The 21,693-nt window shown below is 43.9% G+C and overlaps 1 protein-coding gene across 1 annotated transcript; it reads right to left on the reverse strand.

Moving 5' to 3' along the window:
* Positions 1–5,304: 5,304 nt before the first annotated feature.
* Positions 5,305–12,780, reverse strand: CHRNA10 (cholinergic receptor nicotinic alpha 10 subunit). The gene is made up of 5 exons (XM_043998346.1): positions 12,714–12,780; positions 9,255–9,400; positions 8,884–9,038; positions 6,564–7,096; positions 5,305–5,929 (listed from the first exon to the last, which is right to left on the reverse strand). Exons 1-5 carry the CDS (start codon positions 12,760–12,762, stop codon positions 5,463–5,465), a joined length of 1,350 nt encoding a protein of 449 aa, XP_043854281.1. The 5' UTR covers positions 12,763–12,780; the 3' UTR covers positions 5,305–5,462.
* Positions 12,781–21,693: the final 8,913 nt, after the last annotated feature.

Here is a 21,693-nt window from a genome sequence, read left to right on the forward strand (position 1 = left end):
GCAGTGTCCTTCATGCTCTGACACAGGAAAGGCTGTCATTTGTGATGATGAATCATCAGTGACTTATCTAAAGGTATAAATCAAGCAACAGTAAGCCACTCAGTCAATAAACATTTATTAATTATCTACTATGTACCAGTCACATGCAGGGGATATAAAGAAAGGCAAAAGACTGTCTTTGCCCTCAAGGAACTTACTATCTAATGGAGGAAGACAAAACACAAATGGGAGGCAGCTCGGTGGCACAGTGGATAAAGCACTGGCCCTGGATTCAGGAGGACCTGAGTTCAAATCCATCCTCTGACACTTGACACGTGCTAGCTGTGTGACCCTGGGCAAGTCACTTAACCCTCATTGCCCTGCAAAATAAAATAAAATAAACCCAAAACAAACAAACAAAAACCCCCCACAAAATGGAAGTTCAAAAGCAAGGGATAAGGTGAAGTAAGATAGCAGGTGCAGGAGCATGATGGGGGTGTCCAGAGGAATCCAGCTGGGTGGGAAAGGAAGAGATGGCTGACTTGAGCTCTCTCCTCAAATGAAGGTTCTGGGCCCATCCTCCAATCCAATGCCATGCTTAATATATTTGTAGATGATATGATGCTGGAAGGGATAATTAACACAGTGGATGACAAAGGAAAGATCCAAGAATCTCATGATAGGCTAGAATGAAGTGTCCAGTCTTAAAGGAAATCTGGATAGATGTAAAGTTTCACACTTGGGTTCAAAGTACCACATGAGTACAGGATGAAGGAGGCTTGGCCAGAAAAGTTTTTATGAAAGATATCTCAGGTTTTAATAGATTGCAAAATCAAAAGGAGTCAACAGTGTGTGACATATTGTAAAATTAACTTGATTTTAAGATGTATTTGGGAAGCATAGAATCCAGGATGAGGGAGATGAGAGTTATAACTACAAGTGTTAAGATCACACCTGAGTGTTGAGTACAATTCTGGAGGATATCAATGACTAATTGTGGGGGGTGGGGGGAGCAGCTAGGTGGCACAGTGGATAAAGCACTGGCCCTGGACTCAAGAGGACCTGAGTTCAAATATGACCTCAGGCACTTGACACTTACTACCTGTGTGACCCTGGGCAAGTCACTTAACCCTTATTACCCCTCAAAAAAAAATGTGAGGATGGGACAATGACTAATTAGAGCTCATCTGGAAGAGGGAAACTAGGATCGTGAAAGGATTGGAGACCATATCGCATCATACAGCTATATCATATGATATGGGGATGCTTAACCCGGAGAAGACTTAGGAAGAACACAATAACTGTCTTCAAGTATTTGAAGAGCTGTCACATGGAAAAGGGTTTAGACACTCCCCTTGATCTCAGTGTCCATCAATAAACATTTATTAAGCTCCTACTATGTGCCAGACCCTGTGCTAAGGTTGGGGGTACATAGAAAGGCAAAAGATGGTCCCTGCCTTAAGGAGCTCATTAAAGAAAAGAAAGAGTAGATAGTTCAAGACATTCAGGTCCTGGGTATGAAAGAGCTAGAACAAGAGCCGATGCAATTTCCTGGGAAGGTACAACTGTCAGTGAATATTTGTGCAAGGAAAGCCAAGCAAGGTGGACAGGACTCCATTTCAACTGATGAGAAGCAGAATAACAGTAGTTAGCATCAGGGAGAAGAAAATCCTGACCTTACCCCTCACTGGGTTCCCACTGAGCACTCAGAATAATGTAACTGAAGGTGTTTATATAGGGTAAAATGAGCTAATTTTTACTGGGGTTGGGGAAAAGGGGTCCTCCAATAGGAGGGAAAGGGGGCTCCCTCTTGGTTTTCTATACTTTCTTTTTTTGTGGGACAACGAGGGTTAAGTGACTTGCCCAGGGTCACACAGCTAGTAAATGTCAAGTATCTGAGGTCACATTTGAACTCAGGTCCTCCTGAATCCAAGGCAGGCGCTTTTATCCACTGTGCTATCTAGCTGCCCCCTCTATACTTTCTTATACCTCACTTAAGTGCAAGTCCTTTCTGTGTTCTTTGGTCAGTAAATAAAATCTGTCTGTTCTATACTTGATGCCCTATGAGGCTGAATACAGAAATGAGGGCCACCCTTGGGGACAGGCCATATCACTGACATCACGGATGTTCCTAAGCCTCATCTGGGTGGGGGCAAATGAGTCAGATTTATGAGAAGCCCAATAAAGTGTACCTCCATGCTTTGCATCAGGAGGGGACTGTGACCTGAGGGCTGCACACACTAAAACATGATAAATACTAATCAAAGTCCAGACAAACAAGAGGATGAGAGAGTTGTTACCACCTGGGAGAGATAAGGAAAGGCTTCATAGAGGAGGTGGCATTTGAGTTTCATTTTAAAGAATATAGGAATTAAATAAACAATAGGGATTTAATGAACAAAAGGGAAAGGGAAGCATTCAAGCACAGGGAACAGGGTAAAGAAAGGCAGAGATAGGAGCAGCTAGGTGGCACAGTGGATAGAGCATCGGCCCTAGATTCAGGAGTACCTGAGTTCAAATCCGACCTCAGTCACTTGACACTTACTAGCTGTGTGACCCTGGGCAAGTCACTTAACCCCAATTGCCTTACCAAAAAAAGAAAAAAAAAAAAGAAAGGCAGAGATAGGGGCAGCTAGGTGGCGCAGTAGATAGAGCACTGGCCCTGGATTCAGGAGTACCTGAGTTCAAATCCGACCTCAGTCACTTGACACTTACTAGCTGTGTGACCCTGGGCAAGTCACTTAATCCCAATTGCCTCACACAAAAAGAAGAAAGAAAGGCAGAGATGATGAGGGGGCTATATGTTTGCGGTTAGGAAGTAATCTAGTTTAACTGTGGAAAGAAGTAATACGGCTGGAAAGGGAAGTCTATACTGATGTGGGATGCCATGTAAAGGAGTTTGAACATCAGGTCATAATAGGGGCAACTAGGTGGTATAGTATTCAGAGCACTAAGCTTGTAGCCAGAAAGATCTGAATTCAAATCCTGCCTCAGACACTTAACTACACGACCCAGGCAAGTTACTTACAATGCCTGCCTCAGTTTCCTCATCTGTAAAACAAGCATAATACTAGCACCTACTTCACAGAGGCGTTGTGGGTACCAAATAAGATAAATATGTACTTTACCAGCCTTATAATACTATATATAACATATAGTACTAAAATACTACACCGATATAATAATATTATTATTAAGGGTCACCGAAGATATTTGAACAGAGGGGTCACATAACCTGTTCAAAGGCTCTGACTCTCTGTGCTAGCAACTTCAGAAGGAATGAAGTGGATGATGATCTCAGGACTATTGGTAGCAGCTGTTGCCTTGGCTTTCTTAAGGCTTTCTTAAGGTTTTCTTAAGGTCCATGCTTTCTCCTAGAAGATAGTGATTTAGGAGACAACTTGGTGACTCAGTGGATAAAGTGCTGGACTTGAAGTGAGGAAGACCTGAATTCAAATTTCTCATCAGACATTTACTAGCTATGTGAGCCTGGGCAAATCACTTAACCTTTGTTTGCCTTAGTTTCCTCATTTGTATAATTGGGACAATAATAACATTTACTTCCTATTTTTATGAGTTAAAAATGACGTATTTGTTAGCTGCTATTATTATCTAAATGTATAAATGGGGGCAGCTAGGTGGCGCAGTGGATAAAGCACCTGCCCTGGATTCAGGAGGACCTGAATTCAAATTCGGCCTCAGACACTTGACATTTACTAGCTGTATGACCCTGGGCAAGTCACTTAACCCTCACTGCCCAGCAAAAATTAAAAAAAAACAAACAAACAACCTAAACGTATAAATGTATGGTTTAGGGGAATGCCTAGGGAAGAGCAATTTCCCTGATTTTCCTCTGAGGCTGGAGCTTAGCCAATAAGAGTTTTGGCAATTTGGGTATCCAATAGATTACCTCTGAACTGAGAGAGAAAGAGATTAATAAGGAGATGAATCAGTAGTGAAGAGAGGGGAAGATACTGCATCAAAAATGTGTACTCTGGGGCAGCTAGGTTGTGCAGTGGACAGAGCACCGGCCCTGGAGTCAGGAGTACCTGGGTTCAAATTCGGCCTCAGACACTTAACACTTACTAGATGTGTGACCCTTGGCAAGTCACTTAACCCCCATTGCCTCACTAAAAAAAAAAAAAATGTGTACTCTGGAAAGCTTCATATGGGAAAGCCCTTCAAATATTTGTTATCATGCTTCTTCTAAATCATACCTCAGTTGCTTCTACCTATTCTTATATGGTCTGGTATCCAATGTTTACACTATCCTTATTGCTCTTCTCTGGGCTCTCTCATTTGTCAATGCCCTTTCTAAAATGTAAGAATCCAGATCTGAACACAATCCTTCATTGTGGTCTAACTAAAGCAGGGAGTAGTGGGGCTATCTAGCATCCCCTTTATTTTGGATATTATACCTCCATTAAAGAAGACTAATATTGTATTATGGGGTTTTTTTGTCTGCCATGTCATATTGGTGATTCATATTGAGCTTATATTCCACTAAGACCCCCCAAATCATTTCACACTGTTTTCTAGTCATATGCCTTCCATGGCTTAAGTCAGAGAAAGTAAAGAGCTGAAGTATTAAAAAACCAAAAGCTATTCAATTGGGATTTGAAACAAAACTGTCTAAGGAAACAAACTCTAAAGACTGAGGTTACTGTCACTGTTGGGATTGGTAAAATCTCAGTGTAAGAAAGTGAGAGCTGGATCCACTTCCCTTGGAGATCACAAACTGAAAATCTTGTCATAAAATTGTAGAATCTTAGAGACGGATGTGGCCCTTGAGAGAAACCTACTAAACCCAAACCTGACATGAATTCATTATACACTCTCCCTTCTCAAGACGGGGATCTCAGTACCTCTCAAGGTGACCTCTTCCTTTACAGGACAGCGTTGCTAGTAAATCAAAATCTGCCTCATTATAGAGCGGATTAGTGGAAAGGCAGCTGTTTTTGGAGTCAGAGGCTCTGAGTTCAAGGCTTGGCGTTGCCACCTCCTGTGAGCTTGGGCAAGTAGTTTCTCTTCTCTGAATCTTAGTTTCCTCTTCTGTAAAATGGGAATAATAATAAATGCATGAAAATTTAAAAAAAATTTAAAATAGTAAATGCATGACTTTTCTCACAGGGTTGTATCAGAAAAAGTATTTTGTAAACTTTAAAGAATTAGAGAAATATGAATTAGTCATATTTATTATTTATCTGTTCTTCCTTTTGGATTCACATAGAACAATTCCCTCTCTTGCATGCAGCAATAACCATGGATCTTAGTTTCCTCTTTTGCAAAAAGGAGTTAGATTAGATAAATCTAAGGTTACTTCCAGCTCTAAATCTTATAGGGTATTACATTTTATCACCCACTCAGGCTCTATCCTGGCCCAAGACCTTGCTTTTCCAAGGCCCAGTTCTTGCCCCATGCCATGTGCCTTCTAGGTCCAAAGTACTTTTCTCTGGCTTCCAGTACCCCAGCATCTTCTGTCCTTAGAGGGCATGGGCCAGGACCAGCAGGCTCATGGCAAGTACCATGGCAAAAAAGACAGCCAAGAAAAATCGGTCCACCACCCTCGCCAAACGCTTCCAGTCCCCTCTGAGGCGCTGGGCAGTCCGATGGCTCCGGCATGCAATGGCAATAGCACCCACGTGGCGGAGCAGGGACTCCTGGTGACAGGGGCAACGTGGCTCTGGGCATGGTCCAGCTCCTGATCCAGGTTCTAGGCGTGGCTTGGGGTGCAATGAGGGGCGAGGAGAAACTGGGGTGTGCTGGGAACCCCCACAGGGTTCTCCCCGTTCCCGGACACACAACCCTCGGGCCAAATAACCTAACAGAAGTGTCTGGGCCCAGGATGGCACTGGCCGGACTCCCGGACCACTGTAGTGCAGGTTCATGATGAGGATGGTCAATGCCGTGGATGCTGTCACTAACGCCATGGTAGTCATGTAGTACTTCCCTGCAGGAAATAGACAACATCTGTCATGAAGTTAGTACTTTCTCAAAGAATCAAGGACTTGAAGAATTGGGAGAGACCTCAGAAACCAGAGTTTAAACTCACATCTGCCGTACCCAAGCGGTCATGCATTCTTTTTTTTTTCCCCCCGCAGGGCAGTGAGGGTTAAGTGACTTGCCCAGAGTCACACAGCTAGTAAGTGTCAAGTGTTTAAGGTCAAATTTGAACTCAGGTCCTCCTGAATCCAGGGCCGGTGCTTTATCCACTGAGCCACCTATTCGACCCCTGCGGTCATGCATCCTTTGTCTGAAGGTCTTCACTGAGCACAAACCCATTACCCGCAGTGGCTAGCCTTTTTATGCCGGTGCATGACTAAAAGGATAACTCTAATCCTTTTCCCCTTTGCCCGTAACAAGCACTCAAATGCTATTCATCCATTCGTTTATTGTTTATTCTTCCTTTTCCTCTTCCACTGCTCTCATTGTCCTCATCCTCCTCTTCCTTGAGGCATCTCTTTCCCCTCCTCCCTCGGTTCTCAGCACTCAGTTCCCCAGCCCATATAGACACGCTAGTGGGGATTGGGGGGGTGGGGGTGGAGGGATGGGATATGGTCCAGCTGTTCCCCCCCAAAACTCACCGATGAGGGGCACGCTCTCCGCCGGTGGCATGTTCTCGGCCAGTAGCAGCTGAAAGACAGTGAGGGCCAGGAGGACGGTGACTCCCAGCGACACCTTCTCCCCGGAGTCGGCAGGTAGGTGGAAGGCGAGCGGGGCCAGCAGTGAGATGAGCACGCAGGGCAGCAGGAGGTTGGCCACGTAGGCGGCGGCTCGACGCTGGAGCAGCAGCGTGTAAGTCACGTCAGGGTAGGGCTCTGAGCAGCAGCCATAAGTGACCACGCTCCGCCGGGCCGGCATGCCCAGCACGCGCCACTCCACGTTCTCCACGAAGTCGGCCAGCCGGGCACCTGGCGCGCCCGGCCACAAGTCCAGCTGGTGACCGCCGTGGGTCCACGAGCCGAAGGTCAGGCGGCAGCTCTGCGAGTCGAACGGAAAGGCTGCCACGTCCACGCGGCACGAACTCCGGGTGATGGCGGGGGCGTCCCAGCGCACGCGTCCGTCGTGGCGAAGGACCACGTTTGTGCTGGCTGAGGCCGGCGGCTGCGTGTCCGCCCTACGGGGAGACATAGTGGGTGAGAAGCGGAACAGAGTGAGGGGCACAGGGGGAGCTTGTCAGGGAGAACCGTCGTGGAGGAGGGTAAGTGAGGAGAAAGGTGTGATGGGGAAGGGACTTTGAATTCATTCACCCATCCCAGAAGGGATGTGTGCTCTCTTTCCCACCAAACCACAGAATCCCCGAGTTGGAAGGGACCTCAAGGGACGATTTACCTCCAGCCCTGGTTCCTCTGGGCTCTATTTCCCCCTGTGTTCCGCCTTGCCTTTATTTCTCCCATGCTAGGTTTTTCATCATGTTATCGACCGTCCCCGCTCCCGACCTTCTGCACTGTTTCTTGTCCTCAGTCTCCCTTTACTCCTCTGCTGTTTTCTTCTGTTTTGTCTTTCCTTTGTTTGATGACCTCCTAGTCAGTTTTCTTCTACCCCCTTGTCTGCTCCTCCTCTTGTCTCTGCTTCCCTGCTTCTACTCTGATCTTTTCTATTTCTCCTGGGCTTGAGGACCACCTCTTCTCTGTTTCCCTTTTTCTTCTCTTTCTTCTTTTGCTTCTGTTCTGTTCCTGCTTAGCTGCCCTTCCTTCACTGACCCTTTTCTCCCTCGGGTCATTTTCTTTCTCTACTAGTAATTTGCCCGCTGCCTTGCTCCTTCTCTGCCCTTTTCCTTCCCTTCTGTTTCCTTCCCTGCTCTGGTTCTACTATAGTCAGTCCTCTGGCTGCCTCATTTCCCCTTATGCTCTGTTTGCCCTGAGCTGTTTCCCCTTCTGCTTTATATGTTTTGCTGGTTTTCCCTGAATTTTATTTTCACTTTATCTCCCCCATGACAATAAATTCCCCTGCTGTATACATCTTGTAAATAGTTATTTGTGTGTCATTTCCTCTGTTAGAATGTGAACTCCTTGAGGCAAGGTCTGTTTTCCTTCTCTTTGTAGCCCCAGTGCTTAGTATGGTGCCCAGCACATAATAAATGGTGGGGGGGGGGGCACTAGGTGGCTCAGTGGATAAAGCACCGGCCCTGGATTCCTGGATTCAGGAGGACTTGAGTTCAAGTGTTACCTCAAACACTTAACACTTATTAGCTGTTTGTGACCCTGACCAAGTCACTTAGCCTTCATTGCCCTGCCCCCCCCCCAAAAAAAATTCTGTTGGCTGACTTGTTGACGACTTTTCCTTCTGCTTTATATCTCTAGCTGGTTTCCCCCAAGTTTTGTTTTCTATTTTATCTCTCCCTGATAATAAAAAAATTCCCTTGTTGTCTATATTTTATTTGCACGTTGTCTTCTCTATTAGAATGTGAGCTCCTAGGGGGGGCGGCTAGGTGGCGAAGTGGATAAAGCACCGGTCCTGGATTCAGGAGTACCTGAGTTCAAATCCGGCCTCAGACACTTGACACTTACTAGCTGTGTGATCCCGGGCAAGTCACTTAACCCCCATTGCCCCGCAAAAAAAAAAAAAAAAAAAAAAAAAAAAAAGAATGTGAGCTCCTTGAGGAAGGGACTGTTTTTGCTTCTAGTGTAGCTCCAGTGTTTAGCACAGTGCCTGGCACATAGTAAGGGATTAATAAATGCTTCATGACTAACACTTTGGGGAATTATAGTTCAGGCTGTGTTGTCAAAGAGTCCAGTGTGCTGCACCTCCATTCTCTCATCTGTAAAATGGGGATAATAATAGCACCTACTTCACAGGCCATTGTGAGGATCAAACAAGGTAATATACATAAAGTGCTTTGCAAAGCTTAAAAGGGTATATAAATGTTAGTTATTATTCATTATTATTGTTATAGAATCATACTTGTTATAGAGCACAATATCAGGTCTCCAGACCAGGCTGCTGGGGATCCTTATGGAGTCAAGACCCCCATAGACTTCAGGCTCCCAGTGCAGGTAGGCATCAGCCCACTCCTGGCGAATCCACAGGTACAGGGTCAGCACCTGATTTCGTTCATCCTGGGGAAGAGCAGGACTGGTGAGAGACACCGAAGTGCCTAAAGATATGGCAACACATGCCGATTTACCCATATACACACCTACATAGAAGCATACTCACAATTATACACGTGTAGGTTGTACAAAGACGACAACAATCACTTGCACAGTCATATACAAGTATCTGCTGACCTTTATGCATGTAGAGTCAGAAACGTAGCTATAACACTCACTTACCATGTCAATGATCTGGGACAGAGTCACATCCAGTGTCACATTTAGGGCTTGATCCGTGTCCTCCACAGGCCGAAGGGCACTAGTATAGTTAGTAAAGAGGTCATGGAGCAGTTTCTGTGCAAGCTTTCCTTCCGCTGCTCTAGAGCCTGAAAGTAGGTAGGGAAAGAGTGTGGAGAGATCTATCATCCATCTACTATGTAGCTTCAATTCAGCCACCATCTTCCTTTCCATTTAATCTTACACATATTCACCACCCATCATCTGCCATCTCTCCATTCTTCAGCCATCATATATTTTCTGTCTTCTATCCAGCCACCATCCTCTATCATCAACCATTCCTCCATGTTTTATCCAACCACCATCTATATACAGTGTACTCACCATTATTATCCTCTATCCATCTACCCTCCCCTCACCCACTCTCCACAATCCATCATCTACTGTCCACTACTCACCACCCATGTACCATCCACTGCCCATTCACCTACCATTTATTAACCTATCATCCACCATTCAACCTACATATCACACCCAGATCATATCCCATCTATCCATCATCTGACGTTTACAGCATTATAAAGGGCCAGACTTGGGAGGGATTACAGAGACCATTCAACAGTGAGTCTAAAAGCCACCACCTCCTCAGGTGGCCCATTCTATTCTGGAAGAGCTCTGTTGGGAAATTTTTCCTTAAATCAAGTCTGAATTTGCCTTTTTGCAATTTCCTCCACTTGCTCCTTGTTCTATTTGGGGCCAAGCCAGACAAGGATGTTTCCCTTTCCAAGTGATAACCTTTCGGATACTTGAAGGAAGAGCCATGTAACCCAACTCCTCCAGTCTTTAAGTTAAATATACCCAGTGCCTTCATTTCACAGTACCTCAATAGTATCACTCTCTCCTCCTTTGCTCCAATCTCAGAAGTAGCCTTTCTTGCAGACATCAATCCCTCTACTTGAGTTTTTGATTCTATGCCCTCAGAGCTCTTTTGAATGCTCACCTCTTTAGTCATCCTCTTGCTATCTTCTAATTAATACTGTTTACAAATAGGTCCACATTTCCCCCATTCTTAAAAATGGTCAGCTAGGTGGTACAGTAGATGGACCACTGGGTTTAGAATCAGGAAGTCCTGAGTTCAAATCTGGCCTCAGACACTAGCTGTCTGACTTATCTTCTATTTGCCTCAGTTTTCTAATCTGTAAAATGAGGAATAACAGCACCCACCTCCCAGGATTGTTGTGAGGATCAAATGTGATAACAATTGTAAAGTTCTTAGCACAGTGCCTGCCACATACTATATAAATGTTAGCTTTTTTTTGGGGGGTGAGGCAATTGGGGTTAAGTGACTTGCCCAGGGTCACACAGCTAGTGAGTGTTAAGTGTCTGAGGCCGGATTTGAATTCAGGTCCTCCTGACTCCAGGGCTGGTGCTCTATCCACTGTGCCACCTGGCTGCCCCTAAATGTTAGCTTTTAAAAAAAAAAAACAACCCTCGCTTCCTCCTATTCTCTTTGAATTATCTTTCAAACTAATCTCTAGGTTTCCTCCTTTCCAGTCACTCTTCAATAAAGGGCTCAACTCTCATTGCTTACATTTTCCTATGTCACATTTCACTTCAATCCTTTGGAATTGTTCTTCTGACCTTATCACTCAACTGAATTTTCTCTCTCCCCTGATATCAATGATCTCTGAATTTCCAGGTTTGATGGCTTTTTCCTCTTTTCTCATCTGGCTTGACTTCTCTTGCAGCATTTGATACTATTCCCTCCTCCTATTTTCATGGCACTGCTCCCTCCCTCCTGGCCTTCCTCCTACCTGGCTGGCCACTCCCTTTTCAGTGTCCTTTGCTAAATAAGCATCTTCATCCCTTCACCAAACAGGGTTGTGCCCTAAGACCCTGTCCTGGGTCCTCTTTGCTTCTCCCTCTGCATTCTCTCTCTTTGTGATTCCATCGGCTACTATGGGCTCTGACTATCACTTTTATACAGAGCACTGCCAGACTTATATATCCAACCTCAGTCTCTACCCTGAACTGAAGTCCCAATACCTCTGACTCCTTATTGGACAGCTCTAACTTAGGGCATCTCAGACTCAGCAGACAAAAACAGAGCTCATGATCTTTCCCTCCAAACCTTCCCTTCTTAATTTTCCTGGTTCTATTAAGGCCATCACCGTTCTTCCAGTTATTCAGGTTTACAACCCAAGAGTCAGCCTGATTCTTCTCTCTCCTTTACCTTTCATGTGCATTAGTTGTCAAGTCTTGTCCCTTCTACCTCCACACTCTCTCTCCATCCATCCCCTTTTCTCCATTCACATTGCCACCACTCCAAGTCAGGACTTCCTCCCCTTTCTCCTGGACTATTGCAATAGTCACTTGATTAGTCTCCCTGCCTCGAGTTATACTTTTACCCTTCCTCCACACAGCTGCCAAGTTGATAATCCTAAATAATGGATCTGACCATATCAACGAGCCCAGCTCAAAGCTCCCTCATTCCACTAAGATAAACATAAAATCCTTCTGGTTGTCTTTTAAAGCCCTTAAGATTCTGATTCCAGGCTACATTTCCATGTTTATAGCATATTATTTCCCCTCGTGTACCCTCTGTTGTGGCCAAAGTGGTCTGCCTGCTCATGCCCACAGAGGACAATCCATCTCCCATTTCTGTACCTTTGTAGGTTTGTCCCCAATGCTTGAAATGTATAGCCTTCTTAGTTCTACCTCTTAGAATCTCTAGCTTCCTTTAAAGGTCATCTCAAGGATCATTTCCTCTAGGAAGCCTATCCCAATCCTATAGTTGCTAAGTGAGTGCTCTTCCCCATGGAAATTACCTTGTATATATTTTCTATGTACACATTGCTTCTCTCCAGTAGAATGTGAGTGTCTTAATGTCAGAAAATGTTTGAAGTTGGGGGGAGTGGGGCTGGTGCATGGTAGGCACTTAATAAATGCTTGTTGAATGAATGAATGAATGAATGAATGAATGAATGAATTGACATGGTATGAATGGTATGGCATGATCCTTTCTTACTCTTCATCATTCTTTCATTCCTCTAGGTACTCTCTAGTTTATCAATGTCCATTCTAAAATATGGCAGCTAGGGCCAAAACTGTGACCTGTCCAGTAAAGAGCAAACTGGAATTATCACCCAAGGACTATGCCTCAGTGCGACCTAAAATCAAATCAACTCTTTTGGCTGTAGTATCACATGAATTTATACACATTCATCGTTGATCTTCCACTATCCACCCATCAACCACCATCTAGCAAGTATTCATTTATTATCTATGCATCTACTTACCACTCACCAACATATCAGCCATCCTCCATTCCTCCACCATCCCACCATTCCCCCATACCTCCCTTTACTACTGATCCAAATATCCATTCTCCATCTCTCCTCCCACCTCCAATAATCCTGGCCTTTGTCCTATGCCCGCTTATGAAAAGAGTGGACCCTATACCTGGCAGGAGCTGAGGTAAGAGCAAGAGACACAGTCTTGAGGAGAGCATCCAGGGAATGAGAAAGGAGACCCCACAAGGTCCCATTGTATAGGCAGCAACAGACTGGAGTGGTGCAGAGGCAACAGGTTGGGGTAGGGCCAAGTCTCAGAGGTCTGTCTCCTCATGCAGAGGCTGGGTATAGAAGAAGACAGATAACATTATGAACTGAACCAAAAACAAGGCACCTGTGGAGTCCAGGGTGCCTGCCATACTCAACTTGTAATCCCATACCCTCCTGTGCTGCCCGGCCTGGCCATCACTCAGAACCAGTTTCAGAGTTGTAAGAGATCTGAGATCAACTAGTTCAGGAGTCTCCATACAACATCCCTGACCAGTGGCCAATCAATGTCAACTTGAAGACTTTCAGTGATGAAAAATCCATGTTTGAGGCAGCCCATTCTGTGTTGACATGGCCCTTGGTATTGGGAAGTTTTTCTTTTTAATTAAGATAAATGTGTCTCTCTGCAACTTCCTCTCCTTGTTCCTTTTCTGCCCCTTGGATTCAAAAAAGACAAGATGAATCTCTCTTCCACATGACAGTCCTTCCAATGCTTAAAGAAAGCTCCTGTGACTCCCCCACATCTTCAACAAACAAAACAAACCCAGTTCCTTCAACTGATCCTTCAGATGCAGGATCTCTGGTTTGCTTATCATTCTGTTCTACCCCTCTGAATGCCCACCAGGTTGACACCTAGAACACCATATGCCAGGTATTACCTTTCTGTGTCTATTGATGCAGCCTAGGAAATGATTCTTTTTTTTTTTTTGGCTTCCGTGACACACTATGGACTTATATTGGTCTTGTAGGACTTTTTCATATGAACTATGGTCTAACCAGGGTTTAATATAGTACCTGGCTCACAGTAGCTGCTTAATAAATGTTTTTGATGATTAGCCATGCCTTCCCCAATTCTTCACCGGTGTGGTTTTTTTTTTTAACTCAAGTTTAGGACTTTACATTTATTCCTGTTATATTTCATATTACTAAATTTAACCTAAAGGTCTAATCTATCAAGGTCTTTTTCCTCCTTATTGTCATCCAACATGTTAACTCCCATTTTTGTGACATCTTCAAATTTGTTGATTGTGTTACCTATACCTTCATCAAGTCTCCTTTCTTTTCCATCAGCCATCCCATCTGTGAATTTTCCAGTGATTCAACCTTCACATCTCTCCTCTTCCTCCTCCTTCCCTCCTCCCTCCCTTCCTCCCCTCTCTTTCTCTCTCCATGTATGTCTCTGTCTGTCTGTCTCTCTCTCTCTCTCACACACACACACACACACACACACACACACACACAAAACCAAACAAACCTGAGGCAGCAACTGGGGCAGCAGCAGGTGAGAGACAGGTCCTGATGTATAGGAGGATCCCCAAACCTGTTCTTAACAACCTAGGCAGGCCCCCTGGCTTGGAGACATCTGAGAACTGTCCCCTCCCCCGCTTTAACATCCTTCCTTCCCTTCCTCCCATGGAAACAAAACAAATGAAACCTCAGCCCAAGGTTGGCTCAATTATTCATTGAATGTAAGAAAAGCTAGCCTAGAGAGAGAGAGACCTAAAGACCAGTGACTAAATGCCCAGATCAACCTTCCCTGTATTTCCTCACCCTGATGTCTAGGATTTGAGGGTGATTCAGTCTCCCATTTCCACACCCTCACCCCCAAGTCCCAGGCATTACCTGCTATTGCCAGGCTTGTCTCTGATGCACAGCTCCCTAGATATAGGGGCTGTATTTCTCTGCTCATTGACCATGACATAGGGGTGTGCTGGAGACAGCTCCCAAAAGCTTAGGAGAGCTGATTTTTTCAGTTTTCAGGGTCAATATTTAAACCTCAGAAATCAGCAAATGCTATGAATCAGGACTTGGTTTATTGTTTCATTGATTGTCTGGACTTTGAAGAGTGATGAAGAAAAATCTTAATAATGTAGACTGAACTTAAAAGCACACCAGGCTTATTTTTCCAGTCAGGTTGTTAAAACATTTACCAGCACACCTCTGATTCTTACCTTTAAAAACCACTCAGGGGGCAGCTAGGTGGCGCAGTGGATAGAGCACCGGCCCTGGAGTCAGGAGTACCTGAGTTCAGATCTGGCCTCAGACACATAACACTTACTAGCTGTGTGACCCTGGGCAAGTCACTTAACCCCAATTGCCTCACTAAAAAAAAATAAAAAAATAAAAAATAAAAACCACTCAGAATTCAGTAGCTGCACTTCCAGTGATTGAAGAGCATTTAGCAAACACCTTCTATGAGGAAGGGACCTTGTGTCCTTGGGATGGCTGAGATTGGCATACCCTCAGTCCTGTTTGCTGGCTGTGTAACTGGGGAAAGAAAAAAGAGTTAAGTATGATACAAGGTGAGACAAGTATGATATAAGGGTGAGACAAGGTCAGAGATGTACAGCTGAATGGGATTCAACAAACTTTACTCAAATTCCAAATGTGGACAAGGCTCACCTTAGGCACTGGAGGTAACAATGACAAAAAAAAAAAAATACCTGAAGGAGCAGGGGGAGGGTGGAGCCAAGATGGTGGAGGAAAGACATTAAATGCACAGAGCTCCTGATACAGTTACCAAAAAAACAGCAGTAAAAGAACCCCTGGAGCAGAAAAACCCACAAAAATACAGGCTGAGATTATTTTCCAGGCATAGACAGATTAAAGGGGGCCATGCTGGGCTGCGAGTAAAGTCCAACGCCACAATCGCCCCAACAGAGACCCCAGACATGCCGCACCAGAGGAACTTACCCCTGAGCCTCTGAATCAGCTGTAGCACCAGCATCTTCTGGAACTGAGCTTGCAGTCAGGTGAGGGGACTGAACCGCTGGCCGGAGGGGGAAAGTGCTGGGGTGTTAGCAGGGCCTAGGGAGGAATTCAGCTGTCCCACCCCAGCAGGGAACCAGCTAGAAATCCTGAGCAGCAGGAGGCCCAGGTGGGGGAGGGGCACAGGCTTGTTGAAGCTAAGAACCACAGCACAGAAAGCTTTGCTGGTTGGTTAATTAGTAAGTTGGCTTGAGGTTATCTTCGGACCAGAGAACAGGCCAGGGGAGAGAAAATCCTGCCCTCCCTCAAACCGAAACACCTGGGACCCTCTGAAGCTTGGGACAGTGTAGCCCCAGTGGGGAGTTAAAAGTCAAGTAAAAGGCAGCAAGATAAGCAAGCAAAGAAAGTTGAGAACTATAGAAAGTTTCTTCAATGACAAGGAAGATCAAGGTGCACCCTCAGAAGAGGATAACAACCTCAGGGCCCCTCCATTCAAAGCTTCCAAGAAAAATATGAATTGGTCTCAGGCCATGGAAATGCCCAAAAGGGACTTTGAAGAGAAAGTAGGAGAGATAGAAGGAAGATTTTAGAGAGGTGGAGAAAAGAATGGAAAGAGAAGTGAGAGTAAAAGGAGATTAAAAAGCTGTCTGAAGAAAATTATTGCCTAAGAATTAGGATTGAACAAATGGAAGCTAGTGATTTTATGAGAAACTAAGACACAGTAAAGCAAATCCAAATGAATGAAAAACAGAGGGCAATATGAAATATCTCCTTGAAAAAACAGCTGACCTGGAAAATAGATCTAGAAGAGATAATTTGAAAAAAAAATACCTGAAACAACCCTTGCCCAAAAGGAACTTGCATTTTCCTGGAAGTGACACATCTACACAGATAAATAAGTCCATAGGAAGTAATTTGGGAGTAGAAGAAGAGTGCTGACAACAGGAGAATAAGGAAGCGCTTTATGCAGAAGGCAGAGCCTGAGCTTCGGGTGGAAAGAAGATGGGTTTTCACAAAGTTGTTAGGTTAGCAAGTAGGTTAGACTGGAGGGTACTGGAGGCAGAGAAGCCACTACAGTAGTCCAGGAGAAAGGGGATGTGGACTGAGAAGAGGCCATTGGATTTAGCAATTAAGAAATTGTTGATAACCTTGGGAAAGGGAGGGAAGGAGTAATTATTTATAAGCACCTTCTATGTGCCAAGCACTATGCTAAAAAATAATTGTATAGCAATTCTATGAGATTTGGGCAGCTAGGTGGTACGACAAATAGAGCACTGGGCTCCAAATCAGCAAGACTCTTCCTGAGATCAAATCTGGTCTCAGATACTCAGATACTTGCTGTGTGATCCTAAGCAAGTCACTTAACACTGTTTGCCTTGGTTTCCTTATCTGTAAAGTGAGCTGGAGAAGGAAATGGCAAACCATTGCAGTATCTCTGCCAATATGGGGTCATGAAGAGTCAGCCACAACTGAACAAAAACAAAATGGATACCCATCATATCAATTTCCCCAAATGATGGGTAAATAAGGGGTAAAAGACCCAAGATATGTGACCAGTAAATATCTGGGCCTAGATTAGAATTTAGATCACCTGACTATTGAGGTCCAGGGCTTTTGATTTGGATATCTCTTGTACTTAAGTTCTATTTCATATTATCCCTGCCTATGACTTAATCTCATCCTATCAATCAGTTAACAAGCATATACAAAGAACCCAATGTGCCATAGGAAAATTTGCTTCAGGAAAGGCCCTGATGCATTCTGTGTCATTCACTGGAAAGTGTAAATAGCTGATAAGGCAAAGAACCCAGTGTGTACCAGGTATTGTGCTGGGTGCTTGGGATACAAAGACAAAATCAAAACATTCCTTATCCTCAAAGAGCCTCCATTGCTTGGGGATGGGAATTGGAGACAATATGTTTTATAAGTATATACCCGGGCAGCTAGGTGGCACAGTGGATAGAGCACCGGCCCTGGAGTCAGGAGTACCTGAGTTCAAGTCCGGCCTCAGACACTTAACACTTACTAGCTGTGTGACCCTGGGCAAGTCACTTAACCCCAATTGCCTCACTAAAAAAAAAAAAGTATATACCCAAAAAACCTGCAACCCCACAAGATAGTCTGTGGAAAGAGCACTAGCAAGGAGGAATGTTTCATGTATTAGTAGTGTTTAAACTAAATTTTGAGGAATTTTAAGAGTCAGAGGTGGAGAACAGAACCAGGAGAACATTGTGCACAGTAACAGAAATATTGCTCAATGAAGAACTGTGAATGACAACTATCTTCAGCAATACAATGATCCAAGACAATCCCAAAGGACTAATGATGAAACATACTATCCATCTCCAAAGAAAGAAGTGATATTGATGGAACAGACTGAAGCATGATATTTTCACTTTTTAAATTTTTTTTCTTTCATTCAAGTTTTCTTGTACAAAATAACTAATTTTGTAATGTTTACGTAATCATACATGTATAACCTATATTTGATTGCTTACCGGTGTAGAAATTTATTTTGATTTGGGGACCCTACCTTTAGTCTGCGATTAGAAAGCCTTAGGCCCTCAGGGTCTCTTCTGTGTGGGAGGTGCTGGTGCCCCTCCCCCTCTGCTTCAGCTGAGCCAAAAAGCCCCATGGGCTGTACAAGATGCCAAGTCAGACAGCTGGGGGGAGGGAACAATCTGAGAGATCCTAGGCTCATCCAGGCCGGGCTCTGATGTAGCCTGTGCTGAGGCACATGATGCTCGAGCGTCCCCCCAGCCCCAGCCCCAGTTCTGGCTGGCGGATTAGCTTGATCTGTGGGGGCACAAAAAAAAGCCCCAAGATTTGAGTGGAGAGAAGGAAGTATATATAGACCTAGGAGTTAGACAGCGAGGGGGAATCTGACAAGATTAGCAGGGGGACTGGACAAGAGGAGGAGGCTGAAGGACAAGATTAGGAGGCCAGACTGACAGAGCTTGGGAGAGGCTGATGAGATTAAGAGGGCAGACTGACGGAGCAGACAGACAGACAGACTGAACAGGAGACAGCGGAGAACACAAAAGTGGTCATCATAGGGTACAGGTGGAGTTAGTGAAAGTAACTGAGCAAGTGAAAGTACCCTAAGGCAAGAGGCGGCTAAGGCCCTAATTGTATTAAAAAAGTTCCAGGCCCAGCAGGTGGAAAGAGACGCAGTGGAAAGAGACACGCCGCAATGCAGTCGGGTTGTACATTTTATTTCCCTGTATTCTTAATTTTAAATAGTATCTCATAAATAAACTCTGCTTTGATTATTTAGTTAAGATGCTTCTTAATTTTTTGCTTATCAATTTGGGAGCAGTGTTGTGGAACTTTATAAACAGCCCACATTAAATTAATAGCAGTCAAATAGCCAAATAGTCAAAAGTCCCCAGATTAGTCATCCATAGATTAGTCCCCCCAAATTAGGCAAATCAGTAAAAATATTTTACACCGGGGAGTGGAGAGGGGAGGGAGGGAAGAAGGGGTAAAATTTGAAACTCAAAACTATAAATAAAAATGTTTATTATTTAAAAAATAAAATAAAAGCCAAACAGAAGAATTTATATTTTATTCTAAAATAAATAGGAAGCCACTTGAGAAGATGAATCTTTCTGACTCCAGGCCTTAGAACTCTATCCATTGTGCCTCTTATTTTTCCCTCCTACTCATTTACGGAGAATCAAACAGATTGTAACTAGATGTTTTGAAGGAAGAAGCCCTTTGTGGGCTCTAAAGCGCAATGTGAGCAACTGAGGCAAGGGAGGGCACTTCTGAGTCTTGTGAGAGGGATAAGGCAGGGCTACAATAGGCCAAACTCAGATTAAGACCCTTGAGAGTCGGGTTTGTTTCTAAACAACAAAATTCTCAAAGCCCCCTTTTTCTTTTTCAATCTTAACAGTATTTTTTCCAGTTTTATGTAAATATAGTTTTCAACACGTGTTTTTATAAATTTTTGAGTTCCAAATTTTTCTCCCTCCCTACCTTACCTCCCCCTTCCCCAAGACAGAAAGCAATCTGATATAGGTTATATATGTACAGTCACATTAAACATATTTCCACATTAGTCATCTCATGAAATAAGAATCAAAAGAAAAACCTCAAAAAAAAGTAGAAACAGTATGGTTCAATCAGATTCTGCAGTTCTTTTTTTCTGAGTGTGGAGAACATTTTCCATCATGAATCCTTTCGAATTGTCTCGGATCACTGTATTGCTGGGAAGAGCTGAATCTATCACAGTTGATCATCACACAATGTTGCTGTTACCATGTACAATGTTCTCCTGGTTTTGCCCACTTCATTCAGCACCAGTCCACTTAATTCTTTCCAGGTTTTTCTGAAATTTGTCTGCTCATCATTTCTTACAGCACAATAGTATTCCATTATACTCATATACCACAATTTGTTCAGCCATTCCCCAATTGATGGGCATCCCCTCGATTTCCAATTATTTGCCACCACAAAGAGCTCAAAGACCCCTTTTTCTTTTTGTTAAGTAAAAGATATTAACCAAGTCTGTTAAGTGACACTCATAGCCTATTACCTTTCTCCTTAGAAGAAGGAACATCAGCCATCTGATCTCAACATGAGCACTTGTCTTGTGTGAGTTCTCTGTAAAATGGTCTTTTAGGCAGATGTACATTTGACATTTGAACAATGTGGTCAGTCCATTTGGTGTTGCACCCTCTGCAATAGAGTTTGAATGCTTGGCAGTTCAGCTCAAGAAAGCACCTCAGTTGGGCAGCTAGGTGGCGCAGTGGATAGAACACTAGCCCTGGATTCAGGAAGACCTGAGTTCAAATCCAGCCTCAGACACTTGACACTTACTAGCTGTGTGACCTTGGGCAAGCCACTTAACCCTTATTGCCCAACCGAAAAAAAAAGAAAGCAAGCACTTCAGTGTCTGGTACCTTACCTTGCCAGATGATCTTCAGGATCTTCCCAAGACAATTCAAATGGAAATGGTTCAATTTTCTGACATGGTGCTGGTAGACTGTCCAGGTTTTATAGGCATACAATAATGAAGTCAGCACGATGGCTCTGAAGACCCTCATTGGTAGACAGCCTACTCTTCTTTCCCACACTTTCCTTCAGAGCTTCCCAAACACTAAGATTACTCTGGCAATGCATACAACCTCATCATCTATGTAGACATCCCTGGAAAATATACTGCCAAGGTAAGTAAATTTATGCACAGCATTCAAACTTTCTCCATTTGCTGTAACTAATGGTTCCACATATGGATGACATGGTGCTGGCTGGTGGAGAACCTCCGTTTTCTTGGTGTTAATTGTCAGGCCCAAATTAGCACATTCCATAGAGAATTGATCCACATTTTGTTACATCTCAGCCTAAGAGCCTGCATTGAGTGCACAGTCATCTGAGAACAAAAAGTCGTGCACCAACCCTCCTTCCACTTTAGTCTTGGCTTGTAACATTTTCAAGCTAAATAATTTACTGTCAGTGCTGTTTTCATCCTTGATAAAGGTATCTGACAATATTGATGTAAACATTATGCTGAAAAGCATGAGAGCAAGTGCTGCTTCATTCCATTGGTGACTGGAAAAGTGCAAGAGAATTGTTTTAATCCAGAACTCATGCAAGCCTGCCATTATGAAAATGGTATATAATATTGAGGAATTTCTCTGGGTAACCAAGTTTTGCCAGTATCTTCTACAAGTCTTCATGACTGACAGTATCAAAGGCCTTGGTCAGATCGATGAACATTGTGTACAGACCTCTGTTCTGTTCCTGGCATTTCTCCTGGGGGTGTCCAGCAATAGATACCATATAGATCATTCCTTAGCTCTTTCTGAAGCTACAGAAGATGGTCATCTTCCAGGTGAAAGATCAGCCTATTAAGAAGGATTCTGGCAAGAATCTTGCTGGCAGTGACTAAGAGAGACATTCCCCTGTGATTGTCACAGGCCTTTCTATTACCTTTTCTTTTATAGAGATGGACAAGAGAGACATCCTTGAACTCCTGGGGGATAATTTTCTTTTGCCATATAACTTGGAAGATTTCAGTCAACTTTTCTATAAGTAGAGCACCCCCTTGCTTTGTAAATTTCTCCTGAAATAGGATCAACAACAGGTGCTTTGACAAGAGGGGGGGGGGGCCTAATGGCATTCAAAACCTCTTCGTCAGTTGGAAATTCAGCTAGAGAGAAATTGAC

This window comes from Dromiciops gliroides, chromosome 3, assembly GCF_019393635.1.
Source record: "Dromiciops gliroides isolate mDroGli1 chromosome 3, mDroGli1.pri, whole genome shotgun sequence".
NCBI lineage: Eukaryota > Metazoa > Chordata > Mammalia > Microbiotheria > Microbiotheriidae > Dromiciops > Dromiciops gliroides.

Bases quoted from the DNA above. Each gene is read 5' to 3' on its own strand.
- CHRNA10 (XM_043998346.1), bottom strand. From the start codon at position 12,762: ATGCTCTCCTCAAGACTGTGTCTCTTGCTCTTACCTCAGCTCCTGCCA. The intron at 9,401-12,713 runs GTATAGGGTCCA...ACCTACTTTCAG, and splicing joins CTTACCTCAGCTCCTGCCAG to GCTCTAGAGCAGCGGAAGGA. The intron at 5,930-6,563 runs GTGAGTTTTGGG...TATTTCCTGCAG, and splicing joins GGAGAGCGTGCCCCTCATCG to GGAAGTACTACATGACTACC.